The sequence below is a fragment of the Ranitomeya variabilis genome, chromosome 2 (assembly GCF_051348905.1).
Source record: "Ranitomeya variabilis isolate aRanVar5 chromosome 2, aRanVar5.hap1, whole genome shotgun sequence".
Lineage (NCBI taxonomy): Eukaryota > Metazoa > Chordata > Amphibia > Anura > Dendrobatidae > Ranitomeya > Ranitomeya variabilis.
The window spans coordinates 93,622,378-93,641,414 of record NC_135233.1 but is presented as its reverse complement, the minus strand read 5'-3'; the positions used below and the strand labels follow the sequence as shown (position 1 = coordinate 93,641,414).

At 44.3% G+C, this 19,037-nt stretch overlaps 1 protein-coding gene across 1 annotated transcript in view; it reads right to left on the bottom strand.

The window, feature by feature from the left end:
• Positions 1–19,037, bottom strand: part of PSME4 (proteasome activator subunit 4) — a 222,369-nt gene that overhangs the window by 67,457 nt on the left and 135,875 nt on the right. Inside the window, exons 22-26 of the mRNA XM_077282708.1 lie at positions 17,052–17,108; positions 16,891–16,946; positions 10,579–10,677; positions 9,724–9,786; positions 3,141–3,236 (exon numbers count right to left, since the gene is read on the bottom strand). Of these exons, the coding sequence (XP_077138823.1) occupies positions 3,141–3,236; positions 9,724–9,786; positions 10,579–10,677; positions 16,891–16,946; positions 17,052–17,108 (371 nt within the window). The remainder of the gene's footprint in view (positions 1–3,140; positions 3,237–9,723; positions 9,787–10,578; positions 10,678–16,890; positions 16,947–17,051; positions 17,109–19,037) is intronic.

The window sequence follows — 19,037 nt, the reverse complement described above, 5'->3', positions numbered from 1 at the left end:
ATACACTGAAGAATGCCCTAGATGAAGCAGCACCTTCTACACGCCGAAAGACCCAACACAGACAACGGCAGGCCTGGCACACTATGCAAACACGCTTTCTTCAGCGTTGCTCAAGGTGTGCAGAGCGGCAGTGGAGAAAATCTCTCTTAGCAGAAGACTTCATTCACTATAAGTTCATGCTCAAAACCTATAACTCTGCCCTTCATCAGGCCAAACAATCCTACTTCACCACCCTCATCACCTCACTATCCAACAACCCAAAACAACTTTTTGAAACCTTAAACTCCTTCCTGAAACCTAAAGTACAGGTCCCCATCACCAACCTCAGCGGTGAGGATCTGGCCACTTATTTCCTAGAAAAAATCAACCACATCCATATCTCAGCCCAATCTCCTCAGTGCCTGGATCCCCTTCCCTGCCGCACCTTAAGCTCACTAGACATCTTTGAGCCTGTTTCAGAAGAAGAAGTTTCCAAGCTCCTCGCTTCTGCTCGGCCTACAACCTGCAACAGTGACCCCATTCACATCTCCTGCAGTCTCTCTCACCAGTGGTCACCACTCACCTGACTAAAATATTTAACCTCTCTTTCTTCAGGTATTTTTCCCTCCTCATTTAAACATGCAATCATAACCCTTTTACTTAAAGCCATCCCTGGACCAGAACTGCACTGCTAACTACAGACCTGTCTCTAAACTTTCCTTCATCTCTAAACTCCTGGAAAGCTTGGTCCACTCCCGTCTAATCCGCTATCTCTCGGATAACTCTACTCGACCCCTTACAATCTGGTTTCCGCTTTTTACACTCCACTGAAACTGCCCTCACTAAAGTCTCTTATGATCTAATAACAGCTAAATCCAAAGGTCATTGCTCCCTGCTGATTCTCCTGGATCTCTCCGCAGCATTCAACACTGTGGATCACCAACTCCTCCTCTCTATAGGCCTCAAGAAGACAGCCCTCTCCTGGTTCTCCTCCTACCTCTCTGACCGCTCCTTCACCGGTTCCTCTTCCTCTGCTCGTCCCCTTACTATCGGGGTTCCGCAGGGCTCAGTCCTAGGCCCCCTCCTCTTCTCTCTATACACTGCCCCTATTGGACAATCAATCAGCAGATTTGGGATCCAGTATCATCTCTATGCTGATGACACCCAATTATACACTTCTTCCCCTGACATCACCCCTACCCTAATTCAAAATACCAAGGATTGTCTGTCTGCTGTCTCTAACATCATGTCCTCCCTCTATCTGAAACAATCTCTCCAAAACGGAACTTGTGTTTCTCCCTTCTACTAACCTCACTCTACCCAACATCGAAATTACCCTGGAGGATTCAACCATAACTCCCAAGCAGCATGCCCGCTGTCTTGGGGTCATATTCGACACCGAACTTTCTTTTACTCCCTATATCACTCCCTATATCGCTCTTGTCACCTGCATCTTAAAAACATCTCCAGAATCCGACCATTTCTAACCTTTGAAACTGCTAAGACTCTTACTGTCGCTCTTATTCATTCCCGTCTGGACTACTGCAACTCTCTTCTGATCGGTCTCCCTCTTACCAAACTTTCTCCTCTCCAATCCATCTTGAATGCGGCAGCCAGGGTCATATTTCTGTCCAGCCGCTTCACCGATGCCTCCATCTTGTGCCAGTCATTACACTGGCTACCCATTTGCTACAGGGTTCAGTATAAACTCATCTCTCACCCACAAAGCTCTCCACAGTTCTGCACCGCCTTATATCTCCTCTCTCATCTCTGTCTATCACCCTACACGTGCCCTCCATTCTACAAATGACCTAAGACTAACATCCCCCGTAATCCGAACCTCGCACCTCCGTCTCCAAGACTTCTCTCGTGCTGCGCCAGCTCTCTGGAATGCACTTCCCCAGAGGATCAGCCTGATACCTAGCCCCGACCTATTCAAGCGCGCTTTAAAAACCCATTTCTTCAAACAAGCCTACAACATCAACTACTCAGTAAACTAACTTTGCCCTGTTCCCTCCTTCCAAATATTATTCTGAATCTGCACCCTACTATTCATCTGTCTCCACAGTTACACCCTCCATGCACATGATAACTGCACTTGATGCTTGACTATTGCACTTAAACACACGGGTTGATGACCGGATCATGCAGCTTTGTATGAAAATCCCTATTTATTATTAATTGCCAGACCTGAAATAACAATCACTTTTCACCTATTGTGTCCCCCCATTTCCTTGTAGATTGTAAGCTTGCGAGCAGGGACCTCACTCCTAATGTCACTGCTTAAATTGTCTTAACTTGTACTGAATTTATTGTCTGTACATGTCCCCGCTTAATTGGTAAGTGCTGCGGAATATGTTGGCGCTATATATATAAATTATTATTATTATTCCAACATAACCCCAAAAGGTAAAAGATGATTGACTAGCCAAGCATGTTTCCAGACCTAAGCCCTATTGAGCATCAGTGGAGCATCCTCACACCGGAAGTGGAGGAGCAAAGGTCTTCAACATCCACAAGCTCCGTGAGGTAATCATGGAGGACTGGAAGAGAATTCCATTGTCAACCTGTGAAGCTCTAGTGCCCAAGAGAGTTAAGGCAGTGCTTGAAAATACTGGTGGCCACACAAAATATTGAGACTTTGGGCACAATTTGGCCATTTTCACTTGGAGTGTGCTCACTTTTGTTGCCAGCTGATTAGACATTAATGGCTGTGTGCTGAGTTATTTAGAGGGTACACCAAATTTGCAGTGTTATACAAGCTGTACACTTAGAACTTTACATTGAATCGAACTGTCATATCTTCAGTGTTGTTCCATGAAAAGATATAATAAAATATAAAATAAAAATGTGGGGGGAGTGTTCATTTTGTTTTAGATACAGTACATGGACCACATATACAGTATTGGTAAGATAGTTTATGCATATTCAGATGGGCAAGGAGGGTGGCGGGATTTGGGGATAAAAAAGGGAAAAAATAAAATCCTGAACTCCTGTATCTGTCATTGCTGGACTTATTACTTTGCTGTAATTTCGGTATCAACCAATCTGTAAGTAATGTTTCTACTTAATAAATATGCTTCAATTTAAAAAGAATAAAACAAGTATGAGCACCAATTTGATAAAAATGAAAAAAGAGAACAATTATGCCAAAGGCATACCTGGCCGTATGAGCTGGTTGAGAGGCGCAGAAGGTCTCGCACCAAGTCTTGGTGCACTTTCTTGTATTCGCATCCTTCTACAGTCAGTGTTCTCAGCTATGACAAAAAAAAACCCAGTTGTGACGAATATTCTCAAAACTTCAAGAAAAAAATACCTTAAATGCATTTAACGTAATTCTATCAGCATAACAGGACTGTTCAAACCAAGAACAGGCGCTCGGAGAACTCTTGGTGCGGCCACAGTTCAGTACATACTCCTGCTGACTGGTTTTTCACCTACCTCCATCCCCCTCTTCCTGACCATATTAACTTTGCAGGAGCCAGGGGAGGGCAGATATAGAATGAAAACAAGTGGGAAGTCGCAGAGAGTTGCTATTCCATGTTAAAGGTGCACAAAGTGGATGTGCTTGGCTCGAATAGCAATTTTGTGCTGACAGACTCCCTTTAACATGGGGCAATCATCCAATTGATCACATAATTTTAGCTAATTTAAAATAATTAAAACCGTGGTTTTTATAAATAGCCACATGTTTTAATATTGGGAAATATCATTCCAATATTAAAATACACTGGCATAAAAAAAAAAATATATATATATTAATTTACTAGCAACCCTAACAATAGCTGGATTTGTATCCAGAAGTACAGTGCAATATGTTTGAGACAAGACTACACAACTATATTCTTTGTACACCAGGTTCACAGAGATAGGTGCCAAAGAAAAATTTGAAGTGAACAGATCAATTTTTAAAACTATATTAGTTTTTATTCAATTAAATAAAAAAAAACATAAAAAGATATTCAGGAACACGAGATAACTGGAAAGAATGGAGATTACAAAAAGGAAATTACAGCAGACATAAAAATGGCAGTTTTCCTAAATACAGCAATGTTACGCAGCTAAAAAAAACTAGAACAATATTTATATATGATAAAGTGCATTGTGCAAAAAAATCATTGTTATACATATAATATAATAAAGTGCTTTCACTAATTAACCCCTTAATCCCATATGACGTACTATCCCGTCGAGGTGGGGTGGGCCTTAATTCCCACCGACGGGATAGTACGTCATATGCGATCGGCCGCGCTCACGGGGGGAGCGCGGCCGATCGCGGCCGGGTGTCAGCTGACTATCGCAGCTGACATCCGGCACTATGTGCCAGGAGCGGTCACGGACCGCCCCCGGCACATTAACCCCTGGCACAATGCGATCAAACATAATCGCAGTGTTCCGGCGGTATAGGGAAGCATCGCGCAGGGAGGGGGCTCCCTGCGGGCTTCCCCGAGACCCTCGGAGCAACGCGATGTGATCGCATTGCTCTGAGCGTCTCTTACCTCCTATCCCTGCAGGCCCCGGATCCAAAATGGCCGCGGGGCTGCATCCGGGTCCTGCAGGGACTACTTCCGGGTCCAGAGCAGGCACCGGGAAGCCTGCAGCGCTGTAAGTCAGATCGCTGATCTGACAGAGTGCTGTGCAAACTGTCAGATCAGCAATCTGTGATGTCCCCCCCTGGGACAAAGTAAAAAAAAAAAAAAAAATTCTACAAGTGTTAAAAAAAAAAAATAATAATTCCTGAAGAAAAAAAAAATATATTATTCCCATAAATACATTTCTTTAAATAAAAAAAAAATAATAAAAGTACACATATTTAGTATCGCTGCGTCCGTAACGACCCAACCTATAAAGCTGTCCCACTAGTTAACCCCTTCAGTGAACACCGTAAGAAAAAAAAAACGAAGCAAAAAACAACACTTTATTATCATACCGCCGAACAAAAAGTGGAATAACACGCGATCAAAAAGACGGATATAAATAACCATGGTACCGCTGAAAACGTCATCTTGTCCCGCAAAAAACGAGCCGCTATACAGCATCATCAGCAAAAAAATAAAAAAAGTTATAGTCCTCAGAATAAAGCGATGCCAAAATAATTATTTTTTCTATAAAATAGCTTTTATCGTATAAAAGCGCCAAAACATAAAAAAAAGATATAAAAGATATCGCTGTAATCGTACTGACCCGAAGAATAAAACTGCTTTATCAATTTTACCAAACGTGGAACGGTATAAACGCCTCCCCCAAAAGAAATTCATGAATAGCTGGTTTTGGGCCATTCTGCCTCACCAAAATCGGAATAAAAAGCGATCAATAAACTGTCACGTGTCCGAAAATGTGAGCAATAAAAACGCCAACTCGTCCCGCAAAAAACAAGACCTCACATGACTCTGTGGACCAAAATATGGAAAAAATTATAGGTCTCAAAAAGTGGAGACGCAAAAACTTTTTTGCTATAAAAAGCGTCTTTTAGTGTGTGACAGCTGCCAATCATAAAAATCTGCTATAAAAAACGCTATAAAAGTAAATCAAACTCCCCTTCATCACCCACTTAGTTAGGGAAAAATAATAAAATTAAAAAAAAAATGTATTTATTTCCATTTTCCCATTAGGGTTAGGGCTAGTGTTAGGGCTGGAGCTAAAGTTAGGGCTGGAGCTAAAGTTAGGGCTGGAGCTAAAGTTAGGGCTGGAGCTAAAGTTAGGGCTGGAGCTAAAGTTAGGGCTGGAGCTAAAGTTAGGGCTGGAGCTAAAGTTAGGGCTGGAGCTAAAGTTAGGGCTGGAGCTAAAGTTAGGGCTGGAGCTAAAGTTAGGGCTGGAGCTAAAGTTAGGGCTGGAGCTAAAGTTAGGGCTGGAGCTAAAGTTAGGGTTAGGGTTGGGGCTAAAGTTAGGGTTAGGGCTAAAGTTAGGGTTAGGGTTGGGGCTAAAGTTAGGGTTAGGGCTGGGGCTAAAGTTAGGGTTAGGGCTGGGGCTAAAGTTAGGGTTGGGGCTAAAGTTAGGGTTAGGGCTAAAGTTAGGGTTTGGATTACATTTACGGTTGGGATTAAGGTTGGGATTAGAGTTAGGGGTGTGTCAGGGTTAGGGGTGTGGTTAGGGTTACCGTTGGGATTAGGGTTAGGTGTGTGTCTGGGTTAGAGGTGTGGTTAGGGTTACCGTTGGGATTAGGGTTAGGAGTGTGTTTGGATTAGGGTTTCAGGTAGAATTGGGGAGTTTCCATTGTTCAGGCACATCAGGGGCTCTCCAAACGCTACATGGCGTCCGATCTCAATTCCAGCCAATTCTGCGTTGAAAAAGTAAAACAGTGCTCCTTCCCTTCCGAGCTCTCCCATGCGCCCAAACAGGGGTTTACCCCAACATATGGGGTATCAGCGTACTCGGGACAAATTGAACAACAACTTTTGGTGTCCAAGTTCTCTTGTTATCCTTGGGAAAATAAAAATTTGGGGAGCTAGAAATCATTTTTGTGGGAAAAAAAAAAGATTTATTTTCATGGCTCTGCGTTGTAAACTGTAGTGAAATACTTGGGGGTTCAAAGTTCTCACAACACATCTAGATAAGTTCCTTGGGAGATCTAGTTACCAATATGGGGTCACTTGTGGGGGGTTTCTACTGTTTGGGTACATCAGGGGCTCTGCAAATGCAACGTGACGCCTGCAGACCAATCCATCCAAGTCTGCATTCCAAATGGCGCTCCTTCCCTTCCAAGCTCTGCCATGCGCCCAAACAATGGTTCCCCCCCACATATGGGGTATCAGCATACTCAGGATAAATTGGACAACTATTGGGGTCCAATTTATCTAGTTACCCTTGTGAAAATACAAAACTGGGGGCTAAAAAATCATTTTTGTGAAAAAAAAATATATATATTTTCACGGCTCTGCGTTATAAACTGTAGTGAAACACTTGGGAATTCAAAGCTCTCAAAACACATCTAGATAAGTTCCTTAGGGGGGTCTACTTTCCAAAATGGTGTCACTTGTGGGGGTTTTTAATGTTTAGGCACATCAGGGGCTCTCCAAACGCAACATGGCGTCCCATCTTAATTCCAGTAAATTATGCATTGAAAAGTAAAATGGCGCTCCTTCCCTTCCGAGCTCTGCTATGCGCCCAAAAAGTGGTTTACCCCCACATATGGGGTATCGTCGTACTCAGGACAAATTGCACAACAACGTTTGTGGTCTAATTTCTTCTCTTACCCTTGGGAAAATAAAAAATTGGGGGCGAAAAGATTATTTTTGTGAAAAAATATGATTTTTTATTTTTATGGCTTTGCATTATAAACTTCTGTGAAGCACTTGTTGGGTCAAAGTGCTCACCACACATCTAGATAAGTTCCTTAGGGGGTCTACTTTCCAAAATGGTGTCACTTGTGGGGGGTTTTAATGTTTAGGCACATCAGGGGCTCTCCAAACGCAACATGGCGTCCCATCTTAATTCCAGTAAATTTTGCATTGAAAAGTCAAATGGCGCTCCTTTCCTTCCGAGCTCTACCATGCACCCAAACAGTGGTTGACCCCCACATATCGGGTATCAGCGTACTCAGGACAAATTGTACAACAACTTTTGGGGTCCATTTTCTCCTGTTACCCTTGGTAAAATAAAACAAATTGGAGCTGAAATAAATTTTGTGTGAAAAAAAGTTAAATGTTCATTTTTATTTAAACATTCCAAAAATTCCTGTGAAACACCTGAAGGGTTAATAAACTTCTTGAATGTGGTTTTGAGCACCTTGAGGGGTGCAGTTTTTAGAATGGTGTCACACTTGGGTATTTTCTATCATATAGACCCCTCAAAATGACTTCAAATGAGATGTGGTCCCTAAAAAAAAAAATGGTGTTGTAAAAATGAGAAATTTCTGGTCAACTTTTAACCCTTATAACTCCCTAACAAAAAAAAAATTTGGTTCCAAAATTGTGCTGATGTAAAGTAGACATGTGGGAAATGTTACTTATTAAGTATTTTGTGTGACATATCTCTGTGATTTAAGGGCATAAAAATTCAAAGTTGGAAAATTGTGAAATTTTCAAAATTTTCGCCAAATTTCCATTTTTTTCACAAATAAACGCAAGTTATATCGAAGAAATTTTACCACTATCATGAAGTACAATATGTCACGAGAAAACAATGTCAGAATCGCTAAGATCTGTTGAAGCTTTTCAGAGTTATAACCTCATAGAGGGACAGTGGTCAGAATTGTAAAAATTGGCCAGTCATTAATGTGCAAACCACCCTCGGGGCTTAAGGGGTTAACCAATTCAGTATTTCAGATTGCCACTAGAGGGTAGTATTGCTCACTACGAGTCAAGCATCGCTATATTTATATATCAATAATATATTTTCTCTGCCATTAAAGCCAGTTAAATTAGTGTAAATCCCTATCTTTATTCATGTGCCAAATAAATAATCTAGCCAGATATACTAAACGAAGATCAATCACCCGAAGGTATATAGATCCCAGTATTCAATAGCCAAAAAAAAAAAAATGGCAAGTACAAATGAAATAATTTAGGGAAACATCACATAAAAATAAGAACACTGCAGTTCATTATTACCTGGTTGTCACACGCCCCCCGAAAAAGCAGGGTGGCGAAACGTGCGCGTCGGGGCGGGAGGTTGAGGTCTTTACAGCGGCGGAGCTCGCGAACATTGTGACATCCAGGTAATAATGAACTGCAGTGTTCTTATTTTTATGTGATGTTTCCCTAAATTATTTTATTTGTACTTGCCATTTTTTTTTTGGCTATTGAATACTGGAATCTATATACCTTCGGGTGATTGATCTTCGTTTAGTATATCTGGCTAGATTATTTATTTGGCACATGAATAAAGATAGGGTTTTACACTAATTTAACTGGCTCTAATGGCAGAGTATAAAATATATTAATGATATGTAAATATAGCGATGCTTGACTCCTAGTGAGCAATACTACCCTCTAGTAGCAATCTGAAATATTGAATTGGTTAATTAGTGAAAGCACTTTATTTTATTATATGTATAACAATGATTGTTTTGCACAATGCACTTTATCATATATAAATATTGTTCTAGTTTTTTTGCTGCGTAACATTGCTGTATTTAGGAAAACTGCCAATTTTATGTCTGCTGTAATCTCCTTTTTGTAATCTCCATTCTTTCCAGTTCTCGTGTTCCTGAATATCTTTTTATGTTTTTTTATTTAATTGAATAAAAACTAATATAGTTTTAAAAATTGATCTGTTGTCACTTCAAATTTTTCTTTGGCACCTATCTCTGTGAACCTTGTGTACAAAGAATATAGTTGTGTAGTCTATTGAAAGATTGAAGTGTTGTCCCTTGGATATGGACTAATTATTTAAGGACTCTTTTTGCCTTGAATTAAATGTTTGAGACAAGGAAGTAACAGCCACTGAGGAGATAACCAGCAACCTCCTTTCAACATGGGAAATCTGCGGTTACTGGAGGATAGCCCTGAACTGCCAGTATTCGTGGCTCTTTAGATCAGCTGGCCTGTCATGACATCATCGTCACAGCGTGATGCAAATGTGACAATGGGGTAGGCCAACTAGTCAAAAGAAGACCACGGGGGTTATCGGGTAGGAGGCAGTTCTTGGGGCTCCCATCCATAGATTACAGACACGGCTGGTGGAACGGGTCCTTTGAGCAGATACACACAGGCAAATTGGGGTTCATTACGGACACTGTGTAAAAGGACCCCACCAGAGTTAAGTTGGCGATTAAATTTCCCCATTGTCTTCTATTCTATATACCTCATGCTGCAGCATGACTCTGTCAATCAACAGCGCTCTGATGTGTCTTTTCTTCCCTTGGAGCTGAAAAAAAAAAGAAGTCATGAAAGTCATTAAGTACCACTTAAGATGCCAACATCAAGACCAAAATGAAAATAAAATAAAGCTGTATCCATATAAAAGGGATAAAAAAAACGACAACACAAGAAGTACACACCAGCAATGGGTGAGTGTTCGTGTACTGTAGATAACTCAACATTACTTATTGTGCACAGCAATCTTTGCTACAGATTAGTGGATATCACTGACAATCCGTAACATTTTCAAGAATTAAAGAAGTTTTCAATGGAAAACATAAGTCCATTATAGATCATATTTTAAAAATATTTACAAAAAGTTGCTTTTGGTGCGATATTTACCTGCCTCCTTTGCAGCAAAAAAAATAGGGATTTTTGTGTACTCCCCATAAAATCCTTTTCTCCAAGCCACTCATTGAGGACACAGGACCGTGGATCTGCTTTCTCAGGGTCGGATTTACCACCAGAACTCAGGGGCCCTGTGTTTGACAGCATGGCCGTTGAATTCTGGGTTCTGACCCAAGCGGGTTTTTCCCACGAAGTAGTTTCCACCTTGATCAATGCTCGAAAGCCGGTGTCATGGCACATCTATCATCGGGCCTGGAAGATCTTTTTTGAATGGTAAATCAGACCCTGAGAAAGCAGATCCACAGACCTGTGTCCCTCAATGTGGCGATGGAGAAAAAGATATATATACATTATTACCAGCAAAAGCAGCAGACAATATTCTGCATGTTTCTCAATCACAATGTACATAGAAGACTTTTATACTAATGCATCCTGGTATGACATTACTAACCCGATTTTCCATAGATTTTTTTACTAGAGTAAAACTCTTCCATCTTGAGTCAAACTCGTGCTTGTGAGATCCCTGGAATTGCAGGAGGTCACTGATAATCTGTAAGAAACAGTACTGACTGATTTCATGGTACAGTAGGCAAAAATATACAAAATATGATGAAATCCATTAGGAGAACGGCCTGTACGATGTGAACATGGAATAAGGATTATACCTGCAGCTAAGAGTTATTTATGTATAATGAAAGTCCTTAAAAATAACCTGTCACCAGGTTTTTGCCACCTAATCTGAGAGCAGCATAATGTAGAGAAAAAGACCCCGATACCAGCCGTGTGTCCCATACTGGGTCGCTTAGTGTAGTTCTTATAAGATCAATGCTTTCTCAGCAGGAGATGATCTCTACAAGACTACTTGGCTATACCATTGGGGTGTATGGGGTGTCCAGATCTGGGTAGCACCTCTGGTGGAGGGTTTGCCGTGTCATTTTAAGACAGTTTGCTCATCTTCAATCCTCATCTGGTACTCAACTCTCACTGTACCTCCAAGTAACTGCTAGCATGGGGCACTGTGTACTGCCTGGAACAGGCCAAACCAGGTGAGCGTAGCCTTGGTTTTGAGGCCCATGGTGACTTTAAGGGTTAGCCTATCCGTGCATGTAAGAACTCTGCTAGATAATATGAAGGCAGACAGACTGTAGAGAAGAACGGCATTTGTTGTTAAAGAATTAGGCTATTACAACGTGGACATAGCAGCTCTGGTCGTGGCAGCACTGAACAAAGAGAAGCAGGAGTTGGATATCCTATCAAATCTCACCTTGTTCGTAAACTTGCCCAGTTTCCAGAAAGCATCATCCACCGCCTGATGGCACTTCAGCTACCACTTACAAACAAGAGGTGCGATACGCTGACTAGGGCCTATGTTCCCACCATGACCAATCCAAATAACAGTAAGAATAAATTCTGTGATGAACGTGAGACACTTATCTCAGTAATCCCACAGTGAGACAAGCTCATACTCAGACTTTAATGCCAGAGGGGGAATAGAAACATCAAAATTAGGAAGAAATCACTGAGAGACATGGCACTGGCAAGTGTGACAGTAATGGCATCCCCTCATCAAGAAGTGTGCCACACATGACCTTGTCATCACCAACTCTGTTCCATCTACCCACTTGCTCGAGGCACTGGCATCTCATTGACCAAGTCATTGCCAGGAAGAAGGATAGGATGGACTTTTGAGTAATGAGAGACGTGTGGGGCCGAATGCTGGACCAACCACCGCCTCATGGTGTCTAAGTGCAGGCTTCGCATTCTGCTGTCGAGGAGACCTCACGGACAGAAGTCTGCAAAGAGGCTGAATGTCTCCAAGCTGCAAAGCAGAAGAGTTGCAGGACAATTTGCCAATGACCTTGATGACAGACTGTCAGACACACCGCAGGCAGACTAGACCAGCGTTAAAGAACAGTGGATGATTCTTAAAACTGCTATTTGTAATACTGCCCTGGAGCATCTCAGACCAGCAGCCAAAAGTAACAAACATTGGCTAGATGAAAACGACGAAGAAATAAAAATGCACTCCTAGAAGAGAAACATCAGCAGTTCAAAGCGCATCAATATGACCCCACATCGCTAGCCAAGAAGGATGCCTTTATCAACACAAAAAGAAAAGGTACAGATTAACCTACACGATATGCACACAACCTGAAGCGCTTGTATGATGTGCTAAAGGCCGTATATGGACCTCAATCATCCAACTCCTAATCTCTCAACGCGGACGGAACTAAGCTGCTCGCAGAAAATATTCCTTACCACACTTCTCTATGCCAGGGAGACCTGGTGTCATGATCCATGTTTGGATCTGTGGCAGATCTGGCTTCCCTCTGATTAAAATTTTTTTTCCTTTCCGGTCATCGGGGGTTAATGCAGTATCTCCCCCCCCCCCAATCCACCGGTGGCAGCTGGTGTTGTTGTTGCATTGCTGCTGAGTCAGCTGATGTTGGTGGTGACCACTCCCACCATCCTTCATAAGGTCACCTGATGCATCAGCTGACTGTTGGTTATACAGATCCTTCTGGTGATTAACCTAGCTGGAGAAGGAGTTTGCTGAGTGCGGTGGTTCTTCAGCTGAATGCTTATTTCCTGGTGCATTACTCTGCGGTGCGGTACATTGCAGCAGAGAAAGCTAAGTGTTGTTTGCTTAGTTTGTTTGTCTAAACTTTCCCTTTGTGTTAAATTAGTGCAGCGGTGGGACCAGTGTTCTCACTCGCCAATTCCCTACCCAGGGATAGATGCAGGGCGAGTGAGGGTTAAGGTATCCTGTTCGGCGACCGGTTGAAAGAACCTGTATAGGGACGTCAGGAAGATTAGGGCACATCCTTAGGAGAGTGCAGGAGGTGTCCATTTCCCCATCGTTGTTATTGTGTCTCTGGTGTTCCCTTGTGAGTCTCGCCGCTTTGTGACTGACCACCCGTTGGGTCGTGTAACGCTTGGGCAGTCACTTCGTGACACCTGGACTGTCTACAGCAGACATGCCAAACAGCTAAATCACTTTCACCTGCACGGTCTCCACAGACTTCTCCACATCAGGTGGAAAGACGGTCTCCGACACGGCAATCCTGGAACAAGCTGGGCTCTGCATGGCTTACACTCTCATACTGAAGACCAAGCCAGCTGGGCTCAATAGGTGGTCAGAATGCCAGACAGTCGATTGCCTAAACAACTGCTGTACAGAGAACTGTGTAAGGGAAAGCGAACAACCGGGGAGCTGAAGAAACATTACAAGGACTGCCTTATAGGGCAGTGATGGGCAACCTTTTGAGCTCGGTGTGTCAAAATTCGCCAAAAAACCGAGCATAACTTGGGTGGTGTGTCACCTTGATAAAAAAAACATAATTTTGCGACATGTATAGTTTAAATAACAAATATGTATAATTAGAATTAACTTACCTGCTTAGTGACTTCTTTGTTCATCTGTCAGTTGGTTTCTTTTGTTGGTCTTGCTATTATTTAACTTGTGTGGGGTGCCGTGAACTAAGATAAGTGAGGGGGAGGGGGAATTCTTCCAGTGATGGCGAACCTGTGGCACTCCAGCTGTTGCAAAACTACAATTCCCATCATGTCTTCACAGCCAAAGCCTTTGCTTTGAATGGCCAGCCATGATGGGAATTGTAGTTTTGCAACAGCTGGACTGCCACAGGTTCGCCATCACTGATGCCTCCCTCTCACTTATCTCAGTAATGGCCAATGACACCCCACAGTTCACTGGATGATGGTTGCTGTAGTAGTCACAGGGCCTCCAGACAGCAATCACAGGGCCTGAGTCCAGACAGCAATCACAGGGCCTGAGTCCAGACAGCAATCACAGGGCCTGAGTCCAGACAGCAATCACAGGGCCTGAGTCCAGACAGCAATCACAGGGCCTGAGTCCAGACAGCTATCACAGGGCCTGAGTCCAGACAGCAATCACAGGGCCTGAGTCCAGACAGCTATCACAGGGCCTGAGTCCAGACAGCAATCACAGGGCCTGAGTCCAGACAGCTATCACAGGGCCTGAGTCCAGACAGCAATCACAGGGCCTGAGTCCAGACAGCTATCACAGGGCCTGAGTCCAGACAGCTATCACAGGGCCTGAGTCCAGACAGCTATCACAGGGCCTGAGTCCAGACAGCTATCACAGGGCCTGAGTCCAGACAGCTATCACAGGGCCTGAGTCCAGACAGCAATCACAGGGCCTGAGTCCAGACAGCAATCACAGGGCCTGAGTCCAGACAGCAATCACAGGGCCTGAGTCCAGACAGCTATCACAGGGCCTGAGTCCAGACAGCTATCACAGGGCCTGAGTCCAGACAGCAATCACAGGGCCTGAGTCCAGACAGCAATCACAGGGCCTGAGTCCAGACAGCAATCACAGGGCCTGAGTCCAGACAGCTATCACAGGGCCTGAGTCCAGACAGCAATCACAGGGCCTGAGTCCAATCAGCTATCACAGGGCCTGAGTCCAGACAGCTATCACAGGGCCTGAGTCCAGACAGCAATCACAGGGCCTGAGTCCAGACAGCAATCACAGGGCCTGAGTCCAGACAGCTATCACAGGGCCTGAGTCCAGACAGCAATCACAGGGCCTGAGTCCAGACAGCAATCACAGGGCCTGAGTCCAGACAGCAATCACAGGGCCTGAGTCCAGACAGCTATCACAGGGCCTGAGTCCAGACAGCTATCACAGGGCCTGAGTCCAGACAGCAATCACAGGGCCTGAGTCCAGACAGCTATCACAGGGCCTGAGTCCAGACAGCTATCACAGGGCCTGAGTCCAGACAGCTATCACAGGGCCTGAGTCCAGACAGCTATCACAGGGCCTGAGTCCAGACAGCAATCACAGGGCCTGAGTCCAGACAGCTATCACAGGGCCTCCAGACAGCTATCACAGGGCCTGAGTCCAGACAGCTATCACAGGGCCTCCAGACAGCTATCTCCTCAGGCCTCAGAAGTGCAGCCTGGGACTTCTGGTCGGTGCAGCCTGGGACTTCTGGTCGGCGCAGCAGGGAGCAGCGCAATGTCGCCCAAACAACACAGATCCGACGCAGAGGCCTGGGACTTCCGGGAGCTGCGCCTGGCCTACCGGAAGTCCCAGGCCTAGACGCTCTGCACCGGAGCTCTGTTGTTTGGACCCACAGACCTCCTGCATGGCATCCGATCCGATAAAAAATCGGATCGGATGCCATTGTTTAGCATTCCGATACCGCAAGTATCGGGTATCGGCCGATATTTGCTGTATCGGAATTCCGATACCGAGATCCGATACTTTTGTGGTATCGGGTATCGGTATCGAAACAACATTAATGTGTAAAATAAAGAATTAAAATAAAAAATATTGCTATACTCACCTCTCCGACGCAGCCTGGACGTCCGCGAGGGAACCGGCAGCGTTGTTTGCTTAAAAATCGCGGTTTTCCTTCCTTACTTGAAGTCCCGGCTTGTGATTGGTTGCGTGCCGCCCATGTGACCGAGACGCGACCAATCACAGCAAGCCGTGACGTAATTTTAGGTCCTTCAGGATTTTAAAATTACGTTCCGGCGTTGTGATTGGTTGCGTGCGGTCACATGGGCGACGCAACCAATCACAACGCCGGAACGTAATTTTAAAATCCTGAAGGACCTAAAATTACGTCACGGCTTGCTGTGATTGGTCGCGTCTCGGTCACATGGGCGGCACGCAACCAATCACAAGCCGGGACTTCAAGTAAGGAAGGAAAACCGCGATTTTTAAGCAAACAACGCTGCCGGTTCCCTCGCGGACGTCCAGGCTGCGTCGGAGAGGTGAGTATAGCAATATTTTTTATTTTAATTCTTTATTTTACATATTAATATGGTTCCCAGGGCCTGAAGGAGAGTTTCCTCTCCTTCAGACCCTGGGAAAGAAGCAATTTCTATGGGGCCGCGGCCGGCGGCCGGCGTGTCACTGAAAATGACTACGCGTGTCAGCACTGACACGCGTGTCATAGGTTCGCCATCACTGTTATAGGGTCTCAAAAACCTGGGAGTCGATATCAGTGAAAGGGAGAAGCTCTGCACCATCCAAGCTTGATGATGCAGGATCACCTCAAGAGCACGTGTAGCTGAAGATAGGTGAATCTTTGAGGCAAAAAGAAAGCAAGCCTAAGGCACAAGCGGTACCTACATCTTGACCACATCTTATGTCATGTATGTGGGCGAGCCTTCAGGGCCCATCTTGGTTTCAGTAGTCACCCCCCCAACCCTGAAGTCCTGGTTGGTCATCTACGACTACGAAGGACAAACAGCACTTGGCCTGCTGCCAAGTACTCAAACCACTCCCCTCCTCTGATTGGCTGATTCCTGTGCATAGGCAGTGGTGTGGGCAGGGTTATACAGGGCTCAGCATTTAGAGAACTGCTAGATCTGCAGCAGAAAAAGAAAAAGCTTTGAATAAAAAAATGCAGCAAGGAAAGTAAGTGACTTTGCTGGAATCAGGGTTTCTGTCTTACAACGTGCTGCTCTCTGAATGCATGGCAAAAACCTGCTGACAGATTACCTTTAAACTGGCACTCAGCATAAATTCCATATTATACTATAGTGTCATGTCCTGGTTGAAAGCATTACACAACAAAGCAATGCCAATTTTTTAGGTAATGAAGAGTTAGAGATGGATTCCCTTTCTGCAATCGTTTGATGCCATCTTACCACCAGAGGAATAATGTTGTAATGCAGTCAGTGGCTTCATCAACCATTCGTAGGATCTTACAATATAAATCTGTTATTGAGATCATTCAGATAAGACTCAAACAAATAAGTGTACCTTTATTATCAGAAATAAAGACTTGGTATCATCTTCTGAGTGGTCAAGAATGTAGTCTATTATCAGAGAGGAAACACAAGTGAAGTTAATGGAAAGTAGAACGATTGGAGGATCCACTGATCCCTCATGTGGCTGAAATACATTCATTGACAAACACTTACGCAAGAGTTTCCTGAGTGTTTCTGCTATGGATTCTCTGTAGTTTTCCCTAGAATAATCTAGACAATAATAAAACAATCAAACATACAGAAGCATTTTTATCACAGCAGTAAAAATATGACTAGCTTTTTCTTTTTAAATTCTGTCTATTGCAGTTAAATCGTAACTATGAGAAAAATGACAGACGGCTCCATTTTTTGTAGGTGGGAAAACTTGCAAAATAAAGTCTCCAGCTCAGCAGAAGAATATGTCTATGTATGACACCATACATGCTTTTGACCGGAATTGCTGCCGATTCAGAATGTGGCAGTGGTCACAATATACCCAGAGGAGGTAGCTCAGCATTTGGAAGCTCCAGCAGTGGGGATCAGAAGCAGCGCTCCAGCTGTAGTGTCTTTGAAGACATTTTCCTAGCTGGACTGGAGGGCAGAGTTAAGTGAATGTTCGTCTATGAAAATAATTTAGTCTCGTTTTATTTAATTATTATTATTATTATTTTTTTTTTTAGAGCGCAGGCGCTGGCTGATGAATGCTCCCCTAAGCTGCGCCTGCTCTCGCTGTTATTAGAGGGAGCAGGCGGATGCTGATGGGAGCAGTAGTCCCATCAGCCAACACCAGTGACCGGAGGTAAACTTTATAACTCAAGATTACAGCGGCGGGCTCACGCTCTCATTTGACTACGTGGGAACCGCTGCTTTCTGATCAGCGATAAAACCATGCACATCAAAGTGTTCGAGGGGGGCCGAACTCGAACAGTAACACAGTAACACTGACTTCCTGGTGAAGTCTGTGTTTGGTGTCTATGCCCGAACAGTAGGTGTTCGGTACGGACACTGAACTTTACTGTTCAGGTTCGTCCATCTAAAAAAAAAAAAAACTAAAAAAACCCCAAAAAAACACAATTTTTAGGTTTTTTATGATCTGCACCAAAATACACAAATTGTGAAATGAAAAAAATAGGGATTTTTGTGTACTCAGCGTAACATCCTTTTCTCCGAGCCACTCATTGGGGGACACAGGACCATGGGTGTTATGCTGCTGTGTCTAGGAGGCTGACACTAAGTTGAGACAAAAAGTTAGCTCCTCCCCTGCAGTATACACCCTCATGCTGGCTTCCAGAGACCCAGTTCAGTACAAAAGCAGTAGGAGATTAATAACAATATATTACATAACATTAGAGTATAACATGTCAGAGAAAGTCAAGAACAAAAAAGGTAACGAGCCATAAGGCTAACAGGGTGGGTGCTGTGTCCCCCAATGAGTGGCTCGGAGAAAAGGATTTTACGGTGAGTACACAAAAATCCCTATTCCCCCTTCGCCACATTGGGGGACACAGGACAATGGGACGTCCCAAAGCAGTCCCTGGGTGGGGTACAATACAATCAAATAACTCTGTGGACCATCTGACTTATAAGTGCACAACGGCCGCCTGCAGAATACGTCTGCCAAGGGCCGCATCCGCGGAAGATTGAGTGTGGACATTGTAGTGCTTTGTGAAAGTATGCAGGCTAGACCATGTTGCGGCTTTGCAAACCTGCTCCGCCGCTGCCTGGTGCCGAATGGCCCAGGAAGCACCCACCGACCGAGTAGAGTGTGCTCTAACCCCCGCCGGGATAGGTCTGCCCCTGACCCGATAAGATTCTTGGATAGTCAATCGGATCCATCTGGCTATCGTGGCCTTTGACGCGGCTGAACCCTTTCTGTGCGCCCGGCAAGATAGTGTGGCCAACTCCGAGACGCGCTTGATAGATGTTACTGCCACAAGGAAGGCAACCTTCCAGGAGAGGATGGACAGCGGGACGTCCTGCAGAGGTTCAAACGGAGATTCCTGAAGGACGCTCAGGACCAAATTGAGCTCCCAGGTCTCTTATGGCATTCTGTAGGGAGGTACCACATGGGAGACCCCTTGAATAAAAGGTCCTGACTTGCAAGTTAGCAGCAATCTTACGCTGGAACAACACAGATAACGCTGAGATCTGACCCTTGAG